The sequence below is a fragment of the Quercus suber genome, unplaced genomic scaffold (assembly GCF_002906115.3).
Source record: "Quercus suber isolate HL8 unplaced genomic scaffold, Cork oak 2.0 scaffold_109, whole genome shotgun sequence".
Taxonomy (NCBI): Eukaryota; Viridiplantae; Streptophyta; class Magnoliopsida; order Fagales; family Fagaceae; genus Quercus; species Quercus suber.
The window spans coordinates 440062-463584 of record NW_027069574.1 but is presented as its reverse complement, the minus strand read 5'-3'; the positions used below and the strand labels follow the sequence as shown (position 1 = coordinate 463584).

Here is a 23523-nt window from a genome sequence, read left to right as displayed (position 1 = left end):
CTTCCCCCCCCCCCCCCCCCAAAAAAAAAAACCGATCACAAAGCAACCCAGAACCTACAAAATAGCAAAGATTTAGCAGTGATTAAAAAAAAAAATGCATAGATAAGCTTAGACATAAAACATACGATGATACGGCCCTCGATCCTCAGGTCTCGCTGCTCAAAAAGCCATATCTGAATGCGAGCTTTCTGTACCAATTCCCAACCAAAACAGGAAAAAAGCAAAAATTAGCTCAAAAACTTCACGACCCATTAAAGAACAAACAAAATCAAAGCAAACCCAGAAGACAAAACCATTCAAAATGGCCAAAAATAAGGACTTACACTCTGAAGAAACCTGAAAATCAGGTTCTAGCGGCACACGAACCCCAAGAAACCAACAAAAAAGAGAGTGACAGTGAGAGAACAAAGAAAGTAAAGCAAACCCTAGAAAAAATAGTAAACATATTGAGAAAGGAAAGTAATGAAGTGAGAGCTTACAATGGGTTGGGTCATAATCCTCTGAACTTTGGTGCTTGCCATGGCTGCGGTTCTGCAAAATTCGACACTCGCAGAGAAAGAGAGTATGCTTATGTAAAATAACTAAGGGTTTTAGAGGAGGCCTATTCTGCTTGTGTGGGTTAGAGATTTTATTTTATTTATTTTTTTAAATTGCAAATCACATTATTAAAGTTTGGGCTATTTGCAACTTATTATAAAGTTAGAATTACCTGAGAGAACTGTTTGGATTTTATACGGGTTTTGAAATTTAGATTTTACCATTAAGTTTTAAAAGTGTTTAGATTTTACTTCTTAAAATTTAGAAAAATTGAATTTTATATTTTGAAGTTTTAGAATTTGAGATATAAATCTTAACATTTTCAAATTTTAAAATGTAAAATCTAAATTATAAAACGTTAGGATCTAAAATCTAAACACTTTCAAATTTCAAAAAGTAAAATTCAAATTCTAAAATTTGAAGAATAAAATCTAAAAACTCTAAACTTGAGGTATAATTGCAATTTAATTTTATTTTTTTTGGAAAAACATGAATTAATATTGTGTTTCTACGTGGAATTTACTTATAGCACACGTAGCAAGCCCATTATTTTTTGGGCCAGGCCTTTTAATATTAGGGCAAAATGAGATGTCACGTATATAATATAAACGTGAGTGTGTGAAAATTTTCTGTTTCAATCCAATATTCCCACTCGAATATACAGTGTCAGACTATCTACCAGTCAAGATAGTCACCGAAATCCTCAAAAGACTCCCCGTGGTCTCGATCATAAGATGCAGGAGCGTTTGTAAGTCATGGTGGTCTCTAATTTTTACTCCTTATTTCATCACCACTCACCACAATTTCTCTCTTTCAAAAACCCAAAACCAACTTCTCTGTCGCCGTTTTGACCTTAATATTCGCAGACACCGCTTCACTCTGCATTCCTCGGATGGTCCATTCCCTCACGACATTTCACCAAGCACCTCAACTTTAGCGACCCAGAGATACATACGCGTCTCCTCTCTCTCGACCAAGAAACAGAAGAGAAAGGAGGTTTCTTTGCATACCCATCAGATTTCATTGAACTGAATAGTTGCTCCGTCAATAAACTTTCGACAATCGTTGGTTCATCTAACGGCATTCTTTGTTTCGCCGATTGTTTTTACCATATCTCTTATGTTATCTGGAACCCTTCTATTTTTAAAGCCATAGACGTCCTTCCTATCTCTCCCGAAAGCAGAAGCTTTCGTTTTCGTCCTGCTTCTCACGGGTTTGGATATGATCCAGTAACCGAATGGTGAGGGTTTTGTTTTCTAATTATGGTCGTTCGCCTAAGGCTGAGATGTACACGGTTCGTACTGGCAAGTGGCGAAACATTGATACAGCATGGACATGGTATAAGCTCTTTCCATTATCCAAGTCTGTGTATGTTATTGGCGAGGAGGGCTTCTCCGTTGTTGTTTATAGGGCATTCCACTGGATGGTGAAAACTAAAACGGGCAAAGGGAAAGAGAATTCTCGAAACATTATTATTGTGTTCGATATGGGAGCTGAGGAGTTTGCTGAATTTACTTTGCCTAAGAATTTGGAAGGGGAGGAACAATTGATCAACATGAGTCTTGCCGTGGTTGATGGGTTGCTTGCGCTTGTCCCGTGTAACCTATACGCACAAGAGGAATGTTATAGCGTGTGGGTGATGAGGGAGTACGGAGTAGCAGAATCTTGGACTAAGCTATTAGATATTGACGTTGTGGAAGGGGAAGGGAATATTGATATTGATATTGATGTCCATGAAGAGGAAGAGGAAGAGGAAGAGGAAGGATTGGGAAGGGTAGTAGGTTTTACCAAGGATGAAGACTTGCTTTCTTACGAACCAAGTAGTAGAAGAATTTTGAATCCTCACATTCGTGGCCAACCAGAATCATTTTATATGAATACATACGTGGAGAGCCTTGTTTTACTTAATAAAGCAGATGGAACGGATTCTTCTGAATGAAGCAAATGGAGAGGATTCTTCTAGTCTTAATAAGGGCAAGAAGAAAATCAAATAGAGACAAGATACGTGAAACTAGTTTTTAAAAGATAATTTTCAGTTCCATATAGAATGATAATTAATCAAATTGCTTGCCCAGTGGTTACTATAAACTCTTTGTGTATTGTTTCAAACAAACTTCAGGGTGCAACAATATGCATATTTTACATTCCTCAACCAGAATGCTTGAAGTAATGTTAGCAACTTAACATTGTGGTTATTCGGTCTCATCTCTGTATGATGGCTGCAAATTGGGAATCAACTTTAGAGCTGTAAATGATCTAAATCATTCATAAACAGTTCAAACTTGGCTTGATAAAAAGTTTATTTATGTTTGTTTGTTTATAAATGAGCAAAGCTCAAGCTTTAAGCAAAAAATAGTATTCATAAACAAGTTCATGAACAATAAGGCTTGATGAAAAATAAGTTGAGTTTAAGCTGATTTATGGGCTTGGTAAGTCTAAGCCCTTAATTGATTGAGAGTTGGAACCATATTTCTAAATCAAATGAATTTAATAATATGCTTAATATGGGCTTGATAATGTATTTGTATTAGATCNATTCCAGAAGTTGGACAAGTAGCGGGATGAAACAATGGCCTTTTAAAACACCGGCCCGCTGCAACAGCCCCATGAAGCCCAAATCGGATAACTTATTATCTACCCATTCTCTCCAACCCAAGGCGATACCCGACCAAATTCGAAATTGATAGGCACAGGGAGCGAAATGCCTTGGTGAATAACTAGATCGAGGATCGAAGAGGCCAACGGGGCCCAAGAAACATCGAGGTTTCGCCGAACAAGTGCGAGCCACACATGGCCTGGCAGCGGCGGCGCATAATCGCCGGGAATCTTTGGGAAATGGGACGGACGTCGTACCATGGATCGATTAGTGGGGTGCATTCACTGTCGGGGTCACGTCGTGCTTTTTCATCCACAGAGTGGTCCGACTCGGAATACTCGGCCTCCTCACCTACATCACATGCGGCAGGAGTGTTGGAAATGTCCTTTTTCCCTTTACAGTGGGAGGAGCCTTGGCTTTTCACTGGTGCCATAGTATGAAGGCTTGATCGGAGTAAATGGTGTAAGTGTTTGAGAAGAAGAAAATGGGGAAGAAAGGGGAATAGAGAGAGAGTGTTGGAAAAGAGAAAGTTTGTGTTTGGGTTGCAAAATGACTCTTTCTTAAATATTGGGGTCATTAAAACCGGCGTGAAGGAAGGTGACGGGTCAGCCATCAGGAAGGGAATGAAATTAATGAAATGGCGGCTAAGTTTCTGATTAACTACTAAACTGGGAAATTCGAAGAGACACTACTGTTCACGGCAGGAAAAGAAATATATATATATATATATATATGAGAAGGGGTCCATTGTTTAAAAAATCCCGCGAAGGAAAAGAAAGAAGAGAAGTAGAAAGGACAGGAAGGTCTTTTATTCACATATGGATCGCAAGAACACTCCATATGTTTAGGGGGCTAAATGTTGAGGGTCATTTTTTGTGGAATCCGAATAGAAGGAAGAAAGCCCAACCCAGCAATACGGGCAGCAAAGGAATGGCAAACATAGAGCAAAACCATTAAGCCTAAGCGGTAGGTGTTGAGGGTCATTTTGTGAAATCTGAATAGGAGGAAAGAAGCCCAACCAACAGCACGGGCGACAAAGGATTGGCAAGTATAAAGTAAAACCATTAAGTCCAAGCGGCAAGAATAATGGATCACAGGTCCATAATATAAACAAGTGGGTCTTGAGGAGACAAATGGGCCTAGAAGGCCTAGAAAGAGAGAAATGGCACCCATGGGCAGTATGTGGTATAGAAAAGTAAGAATGGGCTGCGGCAAGCCCAAAGCATTGTAAACAAAGAGAGTAAGGGGTTCATGGCAGGCCTATGAGCCCAAGGATGTGAATAAGAAAATTGGGTAGGGGAAGCCCAATGAAGTTAGTAAAAACTCATGGGAATGCAGAGTTATTAAATGGGCAAAGAGCCCAAAGAAAGTAAATGGGCCAGAGAGGCCCAAGTAAAAACAAAAGGGACGTTGTAGCCCATAAGTAGGACACCAGTGGCTATGCTAAGCCACTAGGGGAAAGAATGGAATGGCAGGCCTAAAAGAGGCCCAGCAGGAGTAAGTCATTACGACAGGAATGACAAAGCGATGCGGCAGGAAGACAAGGCAATTAAGAAATGGGTTGAAAAGAATGCAAAGCCCAGTACTAAGTAAAGCCCAGCTCCTAAGGGAGCAGGAAATCAAAGAAGCAGCGCATAAAAAAGCCAGGAACGGACGGCATGCTGTGCAGACAAAGCCTCCAGACCATGGCGGACGTATGAGCAGCAGGCAGACTTCAGACACATACGGACAGAAGGCACGCGTAAGGCCTAGGAACCACCAACCTGTACCTAGCCAATATGGACATGGTGAGGTTATCGGTCAGAGGTAAGAGGGCATGGTTTAGCGGTGGGGAGAGGGGAAAACCTATTTTGGGGTTCCTGCTCAAGCTCTTTTGGGGGATACGATCTGCTGGGATGACATACCTCCCAAAAGACGTAAGGCTGAGTTGGAACCACTAGGTGCATGCCATGAGGGATAGAGAGAGAGAGAGAGAGAGAGAGAGAGAGAAACAGCACCGTGGTAGGAAGAGGTGCCTCGGCAGACTAATAGACAAAATAGTTGTCTTTGTCTGGTATTGGGGAATGACTTGCAGATGGAACAGTGATAGTCGGCAAGTACACCCAGACCAGATAAAGGTGGTTAAGGGGTAGAATATTAAAATTCGGTCACGGCAGGCACTATAAAAAGAGGTCTTTGCCATGTACAGGAAGGGGGATACACACAGAGAGAGAACAGAGGAAAAAGAAAATACAACACAAAAAAAAAAAAAAAAATCACGGTGGTAAAGATCACTAAGGAAAGACTAAGAGAGAAAAAGAAACAGGTGAAAGGAAAGAAAGAAAAGAAAAAGAGAGAAATGAAAGAAAGAAAAATCAGAAAATTAATCCGGCAGGCATGCACCAATAGGTCGACCCCTCTCTCCTTCTTAAATCCCTGCTCTCTTCCGTGAGTAAAGGGGTTGTTCTGGGCATCAACCATTCAGGTCCGCCTTCCTCAAACCCATTAATTTCCACGATAGGATTTTTCCACGAAAATTAATTGCATTGAGAGGAGGCATTCTTCCCTCTTTGGTTTTACTCCTGCGGACTAAACTTGACTTAGCTTCTTTGTCTTTTGATTAACCCCTATTACCACTTGACCCCTCTTACTTTATTTGTAAAAGTTGTTAATATTACTGTGATTATGGATTATTTGGTCATTCTCTATTAAATCTGGTCATTCTAGAATACTCTGTTTTATTTGTTATATCTGTCTGCCACAAGCTCTTCTGAAATAGCTCTGCCTGCCGTAAGCCCACTCTTGGCAGACGAGGCATAGTTTGTGCGTAAGCCAGCCAAATTGAGTTCCAGTTGGACCTGTCTCAACTCTCGCTACCCAGAACACTTGGGCCTACTACCGCAAGAGGCAGCCCAGCCTAATACAACAAAAAATGCCCCCATAGCAGGAATAATGGATCATAGGCCCATAATATAAATAAATGGGTCTTGAGGAGGCAAATGGGCTTGAAGAGGCCCAGAAAGAGAGAAATAGCACCCATGGGCAGTATATGATGTAGAAAAGTGAGAATGGGCCACAGCAGGCCCGAAGTAATGCAAACAAAAAAAGTAAAGGGTTAATGGCAAGTCCATGAGCTCCAAGGATGAGAATAAGGTAATTGGGCTAGGGAAGCCCAATGAAGTTAATAAAAGCCCATAGGAATGCAGAGTTAGCAAAGGGGGCCAACGAAGCAAAATGGGCCAAGGATGCTCAAGAGAAAAGGGACACAGGAGCCCATGAGTAGGAACACCAGTGGCCATGCTAAGCCATTGGGGGAAAGAATAAAACGGCAGGCCTAAAAGAGGCCCAGCAGGAGTAAGTCATTACGGCAGGAATGACAAGTGATGGGGCAGGAAATTAGGGCAATTAAGAAATGGGCTGAAAGAAATGCAAAGCTTAGTACCAAATAAAGCCCAGCCCCTAAGGGAGCGGGAAATCAAAAAAGCAGCTCATAAAAGGTCAAGAACGGACAACAGACTGTGCAGACAAAGCCTCCAGATAACGGCGGACGCATGAGCAGTAGGCAGATTTTGGACATAGAGGAATCATAGTAGAAACAGAGAGAAATCACAAAATAGAAAACAAGAAAAAAAAGAAAAGGAAGGAAAGATAAAAAAGGGAAAACTAAAACGAAGAAAGAAAGAAAGAAGAAAAAATAGAGAGTTAGTCTGGCAGGCATGCACCGATAGGTTTCTTTCCCTCTCTCCCTCTCAAAATCTTGCTCTCTGCCAAAAGTAAAAGGATACTTCGGGGTACCAACCATTCAGGCCTGCTTCCCTCAAGGTGATTAATTTCCACGACAGGATTTTTCCTAGGAGATTAGTTGCGTTGAGAAGGAGCGTTCTTCCCTCTCTGGTTTCGGTCCTGCGGACTAGACTCATTCTAATTTATTTTCTTCTTGTTCTTTGATCGATCCATATACTGAACCTTTATTCTCTTTCTTTATTTATAAAAGTAATTGTTGCTATTGTGGTTATTCCATATAATGAAAGACTAATTGATTATATTAATCAAAAATAGAAGTATTCTCTTTTGTCTTATTATTATCATGTCTATCTACCACAATCCACCCAGAATGGCTCTGCCTGCCGCAAGCATGTTCTTGGCAGACGAGGCATAGTTTTGCGCACAAGCCAGACCAAGTTGAATTTCAGTTGGGCTGGTTTCAACTCCCTTACTTAGAATATTCGGGCTTAGCACGACAGGAGGCAGCCTAGCCCAGTACAACAATAAGTATCGTAGCAGGCAGCCTAGCATAACGCACAAAAAGCCCACCACAGTAATTAACACACAAAATGCACAATTAAGGCTTGGTTTCATGGCGTAATAAAAATTTAAGAGAAACATAACAAAATACCCTTGACTTGAACTCAAGCTGTCCACAAGTTTCCTAGTATGTGTTTTTGTAAGAGAAATTTAAGAAAAATATAGCCGCGTTTTTGTAAACGTGGCTAAAAAAAATGCAACTATAGCCCGTGTTTTTTGTAGTGATAACCATTTAAACATGATCATTTTGATGACAACCATTTTGACCTTGCCAGTAAACTAAAAGCTCAACAATAAATTTTGGTATCACCCAATTAACTTCAAATAAACCCAAAATCATGGACCACAAGTCTAAAGCAATAGGGCAATATAGTAAACGGTGATCAATAGATTCACCATTATATTTGCGCATATAAGTTATAACACTATTACCTTTGCACATATAAAAATTTAATTAACTGAAGTTGTAATCTGCACTTCAGTCCTATTATATTATAATTTTTCATTCTTCTGTTATCATATTTAGGATTCATTATCTATTGCATAATTCGGATTTTTCCTCTTTTGGACTATGGATGAGTTACTCACTAGGTTGTGATAGCTCGTTCAGAATTTTTTTGACCATTTGACTATTTTTTAAGGATAATTTATGTTCCTTAAGTATGGACATATGGTGATATATGATGATGTGGGTTCTTTCAATACCAAGTTGTCAAGTGTATTAAACAACGGAAATTAGATATGAAAACTTGCGAGGCGAGAAGCTCTAGCCTTTATCCAAAGCAAGCTTCCTTAGGTTCCCATTGGGGAGTATGATAAAATCACATGGGTCTCCTCCAAGACTAGTACCTATCTTTGTACAAACACTTGGGAGCCAATTCGACACAAAGCCCCTATAGTTTGCTAGTGGATACTAATATGGTTCTTAAAAGCTATTCTTAGACGTGCCTTCATATATAGTTCATATACTTGACCACCAAAGATAGACTAAGAAGCTGTAGTTATGTGGGTGAATCCTTTATGCCTACAAATGGCCATTAATTTTTATTGAATTACTGTATTTTTCTTTCCTTATTCTACCAAATGCGATAGAATGACAACAAACTGTTAGATAAATATTATGGAGCGAATAAAAAATTGACTCATAATGTGTCCACTTAAACATGATATTGAAGTGGTAAGAATCCTTGCGTCTCACATAGGAAATAATAAAGAATATGAGTTTAGAGTTGGATATTGGGTTGGGCCTTAGGCATGTGTGGACTGGGCCAACTTATCCAATTAATAATAATATTTTATTATTTTATTTTTTGAGCTAGTAAGTCTATATATAGTAGTTATTTCTAAAACTGTGTGTCTGTTTAGTAACGTATATTTTCATAATTCTTCATTCATGAAAAATAACTTTTTGAGAAACTCTCCTAGAGAGAATTTTTGTGCATTCATTTGAGTCAAAGAGAGAAAAAAAGAACAGAGTAGTTCGCAGAGCACGGAACTTGTGTTCTTCTTCTCCTTGTTGTAGATCATTTTATCCTAGAAGGCAGACATTCATGAGTTTTAAAGCACCACAAATCGTGTGAGGGGCGAAATCTACTTTAAGGAGATTGTGTCAAACACAAGACTCGATCTAAATAATTCATCCTTCACGCATTTGGTCTATGAGTTTTTAATTTTTTGCAGATTTCTTCTTATATATATACAATATTTATTTATTACTTTTGTCTATCACATCTATTTGTGTTATTGCTTATATTTAGATATGTATGTTGTTTATTTTGGTTAATCACAAAAGTAAATTGTTAAAATATATCCAACACAAACTTGTGTGTATAAACAATATGCCGCTAAATTACTACATGAATTCGCTTAACGGTTTATCCAATGCACTTGATTGAAAACAATCAACTCTTCAACCATCCCAAATTAAAGATGCACTCATAACACAAAATACTCCACCCATAACGCAAACTTTTTGAAAATTGGATTAAAAAAAATAATATCAAACAAGCTTATTGAAAAAATTGAGTATTACGCAAAACCCAAAAATGCCTTTCCATCCATAAAGCAAAGCACTAGCCTTTCAAATTCTTATTTAGTATCCCAATTCAAATACGTAGTGTCTGTTTGGAAACAACTTATTTAGCTTAAACTAAAAACTTTTTGCTAAAAGTACAATAGATAAAGGTAAAAGTTAGTTGAAGTAGTACAAAGAGACTCATAAATAGTACCAAAAAGTGCAGTGAGACCCATGAATAGTAGCAAAAATAAACTGAAACCACGGCACTATTCACACATTTAAAAATTATTTTGCTACAGTGTTTTCAGTTTTCAGTTTCAACAAAATAAGTTCTATCCAAACGGACCCGTAGTCAACTCTACCACCATCCCAAACCAAAGATGCACCTAGATTCAACAAATGGATTGGATTTGGGTTGGGTTTATTGGGTTATATATCAGATTTAATTCATGTTAGAGACTCATATTTATTCATATGTAGATAATAATAATAATAATAATGTTTTCATCTTCCTTTTCAATCCAAATAAGAGACCAAATAAAAAATTACTCAAAAATAAAATTTATAATACTTAAAATTTTAATTTTACACAATCTATAGTTGACCAATGATTTCATCACCATAAAAGAACGGAAAACCAAGACTAAATGTCATGGACCAAAAAATTGTTTTTAGGTGTGGTATATCATGATTTCCATCACTATAAATACTAAATGTGCACATAAAATTGCGAAGAATGAATATATTGTATTCTCCCATTGGAATCTACTATGTGACAAAAAAAAAAAAAAAAAAACCTTTATAAACGGGTTAAGTTCAATTTGATCTAACTAACCTAAAGTTAAGTAGGTTGGGTACGGGATGACATGTTTTTTAATTTGTGAAATAAAACAAAATCCCAAGTCGGTTGAGTATTTTTCTTTGAGTTTAGGTTGAATTATCAGGTGTGAGTCCAATATTGCCACGTCTAGATACACCCATGCACTCTACTCCCAAATCAAAGACACACTCAACTCATCACCACTAGGGGGAGAGAGAAAGGGAGAGGGTGACAAAAAAGAGATAATTGTATAAACTTTTGTGGGCTAAAGGGCATTTACGTGGCCAAATTTTGTCCTTATGATAAATATATGCATAAATTTTAATTAAAAATCTGTTATTACTAAAAATGTACTGTGTAATAGTGTATAATTAAGCAGGTTGGTTAATTGACAAGTTTTTGTTAAGACACCATTTGTTTTTTGTGTAAGCTTTATGTTAATAGATTTTACTAATTGGGCTAGTTAGAATCCATAGTTGAGCAGGATTTTAATGCTCCATAACAAATGCCAATTTTAAATGATCTACCACTCAAAATATAAAATACTAACCCTTAAATTTATTTATTTATTATTTTTTAAAGAAAATTGTGGGGGAGGATTTGTTCCAAGCCCGTAATCAGTTTGTTCGCTCTAGGGCCGAAGGACCCGCATGGCTTTATTCTTTGCAAGCGACGTAAGCAGTTTTTGAGACTTGCTCCCACATTGAAGAAAGATGCGCCCCACTCATGCTTTATAAGCCTTAGCTGAAGGCAAGAGTGTACCACTACAACACATGTGTTGTAGTGGTAGAGGCATGCCCTTCGGAGTAACAAAGCGCGGTCAGAGTAAGTCTCAAAAATTGCCACCCAAAGCGGACAATACCTTTGATGGGCATTGCCCTCAAAAGCGCCTTTTTTGTGGGAGGAATGAATTTTCTAATCAGGTATTGTCCGCTTTGGGATGGGCAGGGTCGACCTTTACTCCCACCTGCACGGATTTGCTCAATCCCACATCGGGGAGAGACTGTTTCCACCCTTGCCTTATAAGCACTTGGCCTAAGGAATGGTGTACCATAGTGTGTGTAGTGGTAGAGGAGTGCCCTTCGGGGTAACAAAGCCATGCGGTCAGAGTAAGTCTCAAAAATTGCCACCCAAAGCGGACAATACCTTTGATGACATTGCCCTCAAAAGCGCCATTTTGTGGGGGAGGATTTGTTCCAAACCCGCAAGCAGTTTTTCCACTCTGGGGCCGAAGGACCCGCACGGTTTTGTTCTTTGCAAGCGATGTGAGCAGTTTTTGAGACTTGCTCCCACATTGAAGAAAGATGCGCCCCACTCATACCTTATAAGTCTTAGCTGAAGGCAAGAGTGTACCACTACAACACACTGCCCTCAGAGCGAACAAACTGCTTGCAGGCTTGGAGCAAATCCTCCCCCACAAAAAAAAAATGAAATTTTTTTATTAATTCATAATAGTCAAAGTTGTACTCATGATTGTCAAAATCACGATCTTGGATCTTATAATCCTAAGATCTTATGATCCTACCCCATAAAAATGATCTAGATTAGTGTAGAATCTCGTATGGGGTAGGATCCTTATAATCCTAGATGATGGAACGTAAGATCCTACAATCTCCAAGGGATCCTATCCTATAAAATCAATTTAATCGGTGTAGATCGTTCATTAACTGATGTATCTGGTTAGGTTTAGTATTCTGATTATTTGCTTAGATTATGGAATTATAGAATGTTGATAGTTATTTTGATATTTGGTTGCTAATTAAACATTTTTGAACTTTTGGATACATTATGTTTAAACTTTTTTTTAAGAATCACATTATATTAAAACTTAAGTATATTTGTTTCATTAGTATATATGTAATGATATATGATATACAAGTTATATCCAGGGATGGAGCCAGAGCTGAAGGTTTGGGGGGGCAAAGTTTGGACTTTTAAAAAGTAAAAATAAATAAATAAATCGCAACTTGAAGAAAATATTTTTTTTTTGGGTCAATTTAATATTTTATCATCTATTTGCGTATGTTTTTAAGACCACGTTCTTTGGCCTCATGTTCTGTCATAGGCTCTTCCCACATTAGTTAGACATTTCAAAGCCCAATTGATACTGAGTTTTTTCTTTTGAATTCTATTAACACTTGGTTTGACAAATTCTATCTACTTTACAACCTTTTTGAAATCATTAACTGAATTTCATAACTCAGATGGACAATAAACATCACTGATAATGTTACAAAAAACTAAAATTCATCCATTGTAGTCATTAATGGATTCAACGAATATCAAGATAGTGAAAGAATAAACATCAAGCATAGGAGTAACCTTTGTATAGAACAGAGGAGTAGCCTACGTGTGGGGATAGGAGGATTTTTGTCTAATATTTTGGTCATTAAGAGAGAAAATTTAGGCTAATTTTGATATTGAGAATCCAAAAAGAGCAATACGAGAACTTGATTTGAGTAAAAATTAAAAAGCTTGTTTTTAACTGCTTTTTTTTTTTTTTTTTTTTTTCATTCAATAGCTCTGTTCTTCGTATGCACAAGCAGAGCTGTACTTTTCTTATTAATTCAATGAGAAATTTCTTTCTTTCATCTTCATCTCCAAGTGTATCTTATTATATGAGATAGCTAACCATAATTAACATAGCTCCATCTCTAGCCAGGAGTGAGCTAATAATAAGCAAGAAGAGACTAATGATGACCAATTTTTTTTTTTTTTTTTTGCCTAATTGAACATTAAATATACCTATAGAAAATTTTTTCTCCAAAATCCAGGGGGGGCCATGGCCCCCCTTGGTCAAAGACTAGCTCCGTCCCTAGTTATATCATTATTGATGTAGTTTTTTTATATTGATAAATTCATAATTTAGGTGATTATTCAAATATACAAAGTTACAATAAATGTTTTTTTGTGTGTGTTAAGTTATAAAATACATTGAATCTTACTATTCATATTTTTGATAATCTTATCCATGATCCACCTACTTTTCAAGATTTTAAGTAGGGAAATGTTAATGAATGCCCAAAGAGCATTGGCTTAGGAACTATTTTTAGAAATATTTTATGAGAAAATGATAAAGCAATTAATTTTTTGACAGTTTTTTATATTTCCCATAAAAATGGTATTAAAACTTTCTTAATATAGTTTATTAATAATTACCCTAAAAGCACCTATTAACATGATTGAAGTAAGTAATATCTCGGTTTAGACAATCTTGGTTGTGCCTCCAAAAGTACAAAAAGCAAATTAATAGGGACTCTTCCAAATTTCCAAACATACAATCCTTTAACTTTAACATCACGGGCTTTCTTGGATCCTGGCTAAATTGGGAGAAGTTATACCCTGCATCGGGTATATGCTTCTCCTCTCTCACAATTAGTGAGTCTCACTCTTTAGTGGGACCCACTAGTTGTGAGAGAGAGAAAATATATACCCGATGCAGGGTATATTTTTCCCTAAATTAGAGAGCATCATATATTCCCACTTTCCCTTCTTTTTGCATAGTTAGAGCATTCACATCAAAGATGTGAAAAATGATAAATCCTAATTTTAGCTCTCATCTTGTTAAAATGTCATCCACATCAAGGTTGATATTCTTAAAAGTTTTTACATCTTTGCTATAGTTTAGTTTCATCTTTGAAACCTTACTGTAGCAACAATCTCATAAAAAAAAAAAAAAAATTAGATTTCTCTCTTCTCTCAATAATAAAATATTTTTTCTCTCCCTCTATCTCTCATTCTGGCTTCTCTCTTTTTTCCATCTCTCTATCTTTTTCTTTTTCCTTCTCTCCAATCTCTAACATGTCTCTTCTTCTCTCTCTTTTTCCTTCTTTCTCTTTTCTTTTTCTTCTCTACAGTGCCTCTCTACTCCCTCTTTTTGGGTCATTCTTGGCACTTTTAGGTCGCCGTTCTTGACATTTTTGGTTGAGGTCAGAAAGGCTATGGTGGTCGGTGGGTGGTGGTTGTTTTTGTGGATGGTTGAAATCGAGTTGGGGTTGAGATCAGGCTGGTTTGGTTCTAGCAAAGGAGCAGAGGAGCGTGGTTCGATTTGTGTGTGTGTGTGTGTGTGTCTGTTTTGGTTTCATTGATGTTTGGGGGTTTGTTTGGTTGGTGAGAAAATAAGGAAATTGATTGTTGTTGCTTGAAGTTAATCTAAAATAAAGGGTTGTCAATTTGGTGGTTTGTGGCGAGGGGTTTGACATATTATGGGTGGTGGAGCTGGTGAATGGTGGGTTGTGAGAGTGAGCATCAGATTGTACAAAAAGAGAGAGGGAAAAAGAGTGATAGAAACGGGGAGAGAGAGAAATCAATAAAAAAAATGAATAGTTTTTAACTTAGACGTGAAAATAAAACTTTTGTTATTGGATAAATTGTAAAGTGAGTTGTTAAAATAAGTAAATTAAAATAAGTAAAGCTGTATTTTGAGATGAATATGTTTGAATACCGCTTATTTTATTGAAAACTGAAAATATTATAACAAAATAATTTTTAAATGTGTGAATAGTGCCGTGAGACCTATTTTTAATGAAAATTTTGTTGAAAAAAGAGGTTTGTGGGTTCTGTTAACAGTGCACAGGAGCCATTGGAAAAGCTACCACAGCCACAGAAACGCGCTTCAAAAAAAAAAATATATACGCAGACGCTAATAATTAGTATCCAAACGGGTACTAAGTGTCTGTTTGACATGATTAATTTTGTCAACTTATTTTAGTATTCAGCTTATTTTTACTACTATTTATGGGCCCACTGCACTTTTTGATACTATTTATGGTTCTACTATACTATTTCAGTTAACTTTTATCTTTATCTACAATATTTTCAGTAAAAAATTTTCAATTTTAGTAAAATAAGTGGATTTTAAACATACTCTAAATGCTAAAATTTTTAAAACTTTTGATGCAAATGCTTTTATATACTCTATCGGGTATACGCTTTTTATCTCTCACCTTACTCCTAGCTGGAACCACGATTTGCGAGAGAAAGGAAATATATACCCGGTGCAGTATATACTTTCCCCTAAACGAGTGAGCATCATCTATTCCCATTTTCCCCTAAACTGGAGAGCATTTCTTCAAGTTCTGTTCAGCCCACTCGAAAAATGTCAGATTATCTTCCAAACGAGGTCATCATCGATATCCTGAAGAGACTCCCTGCGGATTCACTCATCAGATGCAGATGCGTTTGCAAGTCATGGTACTCTCTAATCTCCACTCCTCATTTCATCACTACCCACCTTAATTTTAATCTTTCCAAACCCAAAACCCAACACCAACTTCTCTTTCGCCATTACGACCATAATCTCCACAAACACCGCATCACTCTGCATTCCTCCAATGACCCATTTCCTCGCAACCATTTCTCCAAGCACCTTAATTATAGCTTCCTAGCCATTCAAATGCAGAACCTTTATCTCAACGTCGAAGTGGAAGATAAAGGCGGTTTCTTCGCATACCCATCAGATTTCGTTGAGTTAGATTGCTCAGACGAACGCATCAACCAAATTTCAACAATCGTAGGTTCATCTAACGGCTTACTTTGTCTCACACATCGATATCGAAACGATTCCCAATATCAATATCTCTATGTTCTCTGGAACCCTTCTATTCATAAACCGATTTTCCTTCCGGTACCTGACTTCAGATTAAATTCTAACCGTCACTGTGCACTTTCTCACGGGTTTGGATATGATCCAGCAACTGATGATTATAAATTGGTGAGGGTTGTGTACGTTGATGGCACTGTTCCGCCTCAGGTTGAGATGTACACCCTTCGCAGTGGCGGCTGGCGATGCCTTACTGCCTCCGGTCCTGCCAATGTAATTGCTGACTGGACCTTATCGGTTTTCATGAATGGAGTGGTTCACTGGCTGGCTCAAACTCCAAATGGTGAAGGAAATATTCGAAATGTGATCGTGGTGTTTGATATTGGACATGAGGTATTTGATGAAATGCCCGTGCCTAAGAGTTTGGAAGGGATGGAACATTTGAACATGGAAGTTGCTGTGGTTCATGGGTTGCTTGCGCTTGTCCCGTGTAATGGAAATGAATGGGAAGTGGAGGGGGAGGAATCTTATAGCATTTGGGTGATGAGAGAGTATGGAGTAGTGGAATCTTGGACTAAGCTATTCGACATTGACGTTGGAGTAGGATTAAGGAGGGTGGTAGGTTTTGCAAAGAATGGTGAAGTTCTAGTGATAAAGGGTGGAAAGTTGCTTTCTTATGAACCTAGTAGCCAAGAAATTTTCAATCCTCACATTCGAAGTCGAACTGAGTCCTTTTATTTGAATACTTATGTGGAGAGCCTTGTTTTGCTGAATGTAGCAGATGGAGAGTGAGACGGCAGGTTAATTTGTCTAGTGTTAGTGAGGTAAGATACATGAAACTAGTTTTTAAATATAATGCTAATTTTACACTAAATACAGAAAGCTAATTAATCAAATTGCTGCCTAGTTACTGCTGTCTCTTTTTTGTAGTGAACCTTCAGGGTGCAGCATGTACATATTTACATTCCTCAATCAGAATGCTTAAGTAATGCTAACATCGTGGTTATCCAATATTTTACACGGCTTACTTTATTTGCATGATAGGGCAAATTGATCAGCTGTGACTAAGCATGAGATGATGAAAAGGCAACCTATTGATAATAGACTGCAGTGGTTTATGGTTTATTGGATTTGCTCAAACTCTTCTCATGTTATATATAGAGCTGTATCAATTTTTATTTATTTTATTTTATGAGAAAGGGTTGTATCAAAACTGCAAAGTAAATAAATCAAATACATCATCTAAGTTCATTTTTTGTTAGCAGAAGCCACACTTGATAATGAGTTATATATATCTCAAATGACACTCCTTGTCCCTTAAAAAAGAAAGGTGGAGGGTGTACTCAGATTCAATACCACCGTAAAACTTACCAAAAAATATGAGGAAAAAAAAAGCCGCACTTAATTTGTTTCACCTACGTGCCTTTGTATTCCTAGTTGAAGTTAATGAATCATGCTTTGTTCATGTTGGAATTTTTAGGTTAATTCTTGTTTATTTCTAAATTCTATAGAGTATGCTTGTGAAGTTATTGCTCCTACCTGTCACTTTTTTTCTTTAGACATGAATTTAAGCATCTCAAAATTTAATTTGTTTTGATCCATCTAGATTTCGATGGCAATATTTAGTCTCATTTAAGGGTGTGGCTTACATCCAGTATATTTTTAACTAGATATGTCCTTTTGTTTTAAATATACAATGATAAGTGATAGTGACTTTTAATCCCCACATTTTATTTAATTAGCGGGTGATGTGACAATCTCTCATTAAAATAAAAAGAAATTCCTTTTTAAAAAGTACTTGAGGTAAGCCAAACCCCTCATTTAAAATGGCAAATGGGATTTTGGCCTCATTTGAAATAATGGTGATTTGTGAGGTTATTGGAAACTAGATAGTATACTTGGCCCACTGGAAAATTGATGGTGAAAATTTGACCTCATCTTAATGTTGGTGGGGATATTGGAAGTTTGGAATTTTTAATGTAATTCACCTGAAAAAGGTTATTTCAAGATAAATTCTATCTAGCTTTATGAGCTATTATCACATTAAACTACTTGCTTCTATTAGATTTGTGCTCCTAATAACTGAGAGTATTTTTTTTTTTATTGAGTTTAATTATTAACATCGTATTTTGAACCTTCGCATTCTCATTTTTCATTCTTCTATTGTCAATTTTCAATTTGATAATATGGGGGGAGGGGATTTGAACTTGGTTATATCCTAATAAAGGAGAGCATGTCATGTCATTGAACTACAAGTTCCTTGATGTCTTCTGTTATCATATCAAAGATTCATTATCAATTGTGTAATTTTGATCTTCATCTTGTGAACTATGGATTAGTTACTTAGTTAATTGAAGCTAGAGAATGGGAAAAAAGTTGTAGGCTAAGCTATTTGAAGATTGGTTGTATTATGTTAAGATTTAGAGATGAATTACGATAGGTAACATGTTAGTATATTGTAATTTTGAGCCATGATGGTTTATAATCTAACTATTTATGATTCCTCTTATAAGGAAGGATATACACTTTGTCATCTTTAGGCTTTTCTGGATACAAAAACTGACTTGGGCTCAATAGTAGGCTTGGTACTAGAAAATTTTTCTAGTTTACCTAACACCCGGATAATTCTTCTTCCTAGTTTTTGTTATTTTCAACTTCAGAGGCAATTTTTCTTTTTGAAAATCTCATTCAATTTATTTGATTCATCCAAACATATACCCAATGCCTCTTTTTTAAGTTTAACCCTTGTTATCTCTTCCTAGAATATCTTAGCAATTTTCAAAGATTTAGGTAATTCTTTACAAAGAGTTTCACATACATCAATTAAATCTACAGAATAATTTGTGTCTTTTTTATTTAAATTTTTGCAACCATGAGCAGTAAGGTCCTTAAAACTATCCATGACAGCAAGGATCATGGATTGCACTCAATACAAATAGTCATATCAAAGTGTATCTGCTTTGATACCAACTGTTAAGGTTCTTTTTAGACTCGTGCTTGATTTTACAACAGAATAATCAACTTTATGGTCTGTTTGGATGGCATGAATTTGGATTTGGATTTGGATTTGAAGGGGCTCAAATCCAAATCCTTTGTTTGGGTAAGTTAAAAGAAATGGATTTGGATTTGAGCCAAATCCATCTTGGATTTCAGGAGCCCAAATCTGTGGATTTCAAATCCTCCCATAAACCATGGAATTTGGGAAATCCACGTTTATGTCTTCTCTGCCCTTGCTGCGACAACACTGCCTGAAACCACCATCAATGCGTTCAGGTTTGTCTCTCAACCCTTCTTGTCCTCTTAAACCTCTCAATCTCTCTTCCTTTAGTATCAAACCTGCTTCCACAAAATTTTCTGTGATTTTTTGGATTAATTTTTTGCTTTTGGAATTGCAGAAAAGTAACGTCTTTGGCTTGTCTTGGTTTTGATAGTTGTTTTTGCATTCATCCATGGAACTGGGTTTGAAATTATGGTAAAATTTTAATTTTTAATTTTTTTTTTTTTGGATTTATCTGTGTGGGTCTATATCTTCTACAAAGGCTGGGAGTGCAATGTTTATTGAGTTTTTCATTTTTTTGAGTTATATGTGAGGTCTGGTAAACTGAGTGCGGTTTAGATTTGCTAAGAAATTGTTTGATGAAATGTCTGTGTGAATTGTATATTTTAATGCATGAGTTTTTTGTATGAGATTTTGAGCAACTAAAATGTTATTGTGACTGAAACCTAACTCCCTATTAATCTAGTGAAATGGTTGGATTGGGTATACTAGGGATTGATGGATTCAATTTATTTGAGTAAATGTGATATGAGTATCTAATATAAATATTGTCATTGACATTGGTTCCAGATTGTGAATGACTTTCAGTTTTGGAATGTTAATGTTTAGATGTTATAATGTAGGAAAATTTTGGACGCATTCTCATTTTTCATTCTTCTATTGTCAATTTTCAATTTGATAATATGGGGGGAGGGGATTTGAACTTGGTTATATCCTAATAAAGGAGAGCATGTCATGTCATTGAACTACAAGTTCCTTGATGTCTTCTGTTATCATATCAAAGATTCATTATCAATTGTGTAATTTTGATCTTCATCTTGTGAACTATGGATTAGTTACTTAGTTAATTGAAGCTAGAGAATGGGAAAAAAGTTGTAGGCTAAGCTATTTGAAGATTGGTTGTATTATGTTAAGATTTAGAGATGAATTACGATAGGTAACATGTTAGTATATTGTAATTTTGAGCCATGATGGTTTATAATCTAACTATTTATGATTCCTCTTATAAGGAAGGATATACACTTTGTCATCTTTAGGCTTTTCTGGATACAAAAACTGACTTGGGCTCAATAGTAGGCTTGGTACTAGAAAATTTTTCTAGTTTACCTAACACCCGGATAATTCTTCTTCCTAGTTTTTGTTATTTTCAACTTCAGAGGCAATTTTTCTTTTTGAAAATCTCATTCAATTTATTTGATTCATCCAAACATATACCCAATGCCTCTTTTTTAAGTTTAACCCTTGTTATCTCTTCCTAGAATATCTTAGCAATTTTCAAAGATTTAGGTAATTCTTTACAAAGAGTTTCACATACATCAATTAAATCTACAGAATAATTTGTGCCTTTTTTATTTAAATTTTTGCAACCATGAGCAATAAGGTCCTTAAAACTATCCATGACAGCAAGGATCATGGATCGCACTCAATACAAATAGTCATATCAGAGTGTATCTGCTTTGATACCAACTGTTAAGGTTCTTTTTAGACTCGTGCTTGATTTTACAACAGAATTAATCAACGTTATGGTCTGTTTGGATGGCATGAATTTGGATTTGGATTTAGATTTGAAGGGGCTCAAATCCAAATCCTTTGTTTGGGTAAGTTAAAAGAAATGGATTTGGATTTGGGCCAAATCCATCTTGGATTTCAGGAGCCCAAATCTGTGGATTTCAAATCCTCCCATAAACCATGGAATTTGGGAAATCCACGTTTGTGTCTTCTCTGCCCTTGCTGCGACAACACTGCCTGAAACCACCATCAATGCGTTCAGGTTTGTCTCTCAACCCTTCTTGTCCTCTTAAACCTCTCAATCTCTCTTCCTTTAGTATCAAACCTGCTTCCACAAAATTTTCTGTGATTTTTTGGATTAATTTTTTGCTTTTGGAATTGCAAAAAAGTATCGTCTTTGGCTTGTCTTGGTTTTGATAGTTGTTTTTGCATTCATCCATGGAACTGGGTTTGAAATTATGGTAAAATTTTAATTTTTAATTTTTTTTTGGATTTATCTGTGTGGGTCTATATCTTCTACAAAGGCTGGGAGTGCAATGTTTATTGAGTTTTTCATTTTTTTGAGTTATATGTGAGGTCTGGTAAACTGAGTGCGGTTTAGATTTGCTAAGAAATTGTTTGATGAAATGTCTGTGTGAATTGTATATTTTAATGCATGAGTTTTTTGTATGAGATTTTGAGCAACTAAAATGTTATTGTGACTGAAACCTAACTCCCTATTAATCTAGTGAAATGGTTGGATTGGGTATACTAGGGATTGATGGATTCAATTTATTTGAGTAAACGTGATATGAGTATCTAATATAAATATTGTCATTGACATTGGTTCCAGATTGTGAATGACTTTCAGTTTTGGAATGTTAATGTTTAGATGTTATAATGTAGGAAAATTTTGGGTATAATGGTAAAAGTAGAATCTTTATCTTTATTCTAATTTTTACTCTTTCCAATCATTTGTTATTTCTTATTCTTTCCCCCTTTGTTATTTGTAAGTAAACTGGAGTTGCTTTTGTGATTGTGCTAAAGGATCAACTTGGCTTTGTGAAATTTTATGTCTACTGCCGTTTATTAGTACTATTATCTAGTGAGGGATTGGGGTCCTGGTGATGGTTGATGGGTAAAATGGCTTAAACATTGCAGTTTGGTTTTTCTGGAACCATCATTTTATTATGCTAAGCAATCAAGTTGCTAGCTACTTTTATTTTATGTGTGAGTAGATATGGATATGTGCTTTTAGAGCAGTCCATCTAGCTTTGGTCCTACATGCCTATAGTAATTGACTTTGTTTCCCAGTCTCTCTAAAGTACTGGAAGAAAGTTGGCTTTTTTACCTCTAGTGAATGGGTCCAATGGGATACTATTTTTATGGCTTATAGATTCTGTCTTGTGGTTTGCTTATTTATATGTATTGAATTGCTCCTGCTTGTATAAATTGGATTCATTATAATGGTAGTTCAAGTCAAAGTAAAAGCAAACATGTTTGGTCATCTTACTAATGGTATTTAGTATTGTACGGTATTACTGAATTTCATTGATCATAATTTGAGATTGTTCTGTAGAAAACATATGTTTTCTTGTGTGGGAGGGATAGAGTTACTGGCGTTGGTGCAGAACACATTGACAATGCAGTTGAAGCTATGGTTTAGGAATGAGAAAATGAGATGATTTCTCCTAGTGCACAACAACCAATTCAACATTTTGTATCATTAAGTTTTGCAGCTAAGCTTTGCCTATCACTGATCCAAATTGTTGAAAAGCTAATGCATGGAGTTGTAAGGGACTCTTTTGAAATGCTTGTTTGCTCATTTTTCTCATCTGGGTGCCTTTTATTTTTGTTAGGTTCTCATTGTTTATCTTTGAATTTGTGCTTTTAGTTAAATTAGCCATTTTTGATGAGAAATCCTCAGTATATTTGATATTACTTATATAGCAAATATGAGGGTCTTTTTGGGATGATTTGCTTTTAATTAATCTTTGTTGGGTTCTAAATGTTTAGATAGATAGATATATTGATATTTAGCTGCAGTTAGTGAAATTGGCCATTTGTATTGTACATGAAATTCTCATTGTATCATTTCCAAGCAATTTGGCAATAAAAGATAGTGAAATTCTTATCTGGGTGCCTTTTATTTTTATTGGGTTTTCAATGTTTATTTTTGTAAAATTTTAAGAAAAATAATAATTGAAAAAAAATATATTGATCTTAAATCCAAATACAAAAGCAAGTTTAAGTATCCAAACAATAAAATTTCAAATAATGAATTTCAAATCCTTCATTCTATAAAAAATGACCCAAACAAGGAATTTTAAAATCAATGGATTTGAAATTAAGGCATTTGAAATCAATTGATTTAAAATCCAAATTCAAATCCAAATCTTGTCATCCAAACACAACCTTAAATAATTAACCAGTTATGAATTCAGATTAATTTCCAGGTTAATTGCCATAGATTAATATGTCCCCAATAAAGCAATAAAATAGTAAATTATGTGGAAATAACAAAGGGGAAACTGCATTTTTCCCACATGTGGTTTGGTCCGTTTTAACAGTGCATACCCGTGGTTAGAAATTTGTCACTTAACTCACCTGAGGTGACTTCCGTTAGACCCCCGTTACCTACCTCTCCCTTTTCACCGTTAAAATATGGGTAAATGTGTCTTTCTCATTATGTTTTATGTCTCTCTCCTCTTTTCTTTCATTCTTCTTTTTCTTCTTCACAATCAAACCCAGAAATGTTCACATCAAAAAAAAAAAAAAAAACCCAGAAATGTGCATTTAACGTTCTTACCCAATGTCCACTGCAATTGCCAAACATATTTTTACAATGACAAGAAAACCAATACACCTACAGTCACAAATCCATGTGGACATACTTGTGATTAGAAATTTGTCACTTAACCCACCTGAGGTGACTTCCGTTAGACCCCTGTTACCCACCTCT

At 36.0% G+C, this 23523-nt stretch overlaps 3 protein-coding genes across 4 annotated transcripts; 2 read left to right on the top strand and 1 right to left on the bottom strand.

Moving 5' to 3' along the window:
- Positions 1-125: 125 nt before the first annotated feature.
- On the bottom strand, positions 126-657 carry LOC136061518 (uncharacterized; the record flags this gene model as incomplete). Its single annotated transcript, XM_065775294.1, is given in 3 exon segments — positions 126-188; positions 324-350; positions 480-657. Coding segments are annotated over 3 exon segments (132 nt in total), but the record flags the coding sequence as incomplete, so codon positions are not given.
- Positions 658-1749: 1092 nt separating this feature from the next.
- On the top strand, positions 1750-2530 carry LOC136068308 (F-box protein CPR1-like). Its single transcript, XM_065775293.1, has one exon. It carries the CDS (start codon positions 1775-1777, stop codon positions 2474-2476), a length of 702 nt encoding a protein of 233 aa, XP_065631365.1. The 5' UTR covers positions 1750-1774; the 3' UTR covers positions 2477-2530.
- A 12678-nt stretch (positions 2531-15208) lies between these two features.
- Positions 15209-17057, top strand: LOC111998188 (F-box/kelch-repeat protein At3g06240-like). Of its 2 annotated transcripts, none has more exons than XM_024030298.2 (2): positions 15209-16620; positions 16841-17057. In XM_024030298.2, the coding sequence occupies exon 1, from the start codon at positions 15353-15355 to the stop codon at positions 16586-16588; it is 1236 nt and encodes a 411-aa protein (XP_023886066.2). In that variant the 5' UTR covers positions 15209-15352; the 3' UTR covers positions 16589-16620; positions 16841-17057. The 2 variants fall into 2 exon arrangements, with proteins under 2 accessions (XP_023886066.2, XP_023886065.2); XM_024030297.2 differs by having other exon boundaries at positions 16727-17057.
- The last annotated feature ends 6466 nt before the right edge of the window (positions 17058-23523 follow it).

Coding starts and splice junctions, on each gene's coding strand:
- LOC111998188 (XM_024030298.2), top strand. CDS start 15,353: ATGTCAGATTATCTTCCAAACGAGGTCATCATCGATATCCTGAAGAGA.
- LOC136068308 (XM_065775293.1), top strand. CDS start 1,775: ATGGTGAGGGTTTTGTTTTCTAATTATGGTCGTTCGCCTAAGGCTGAG.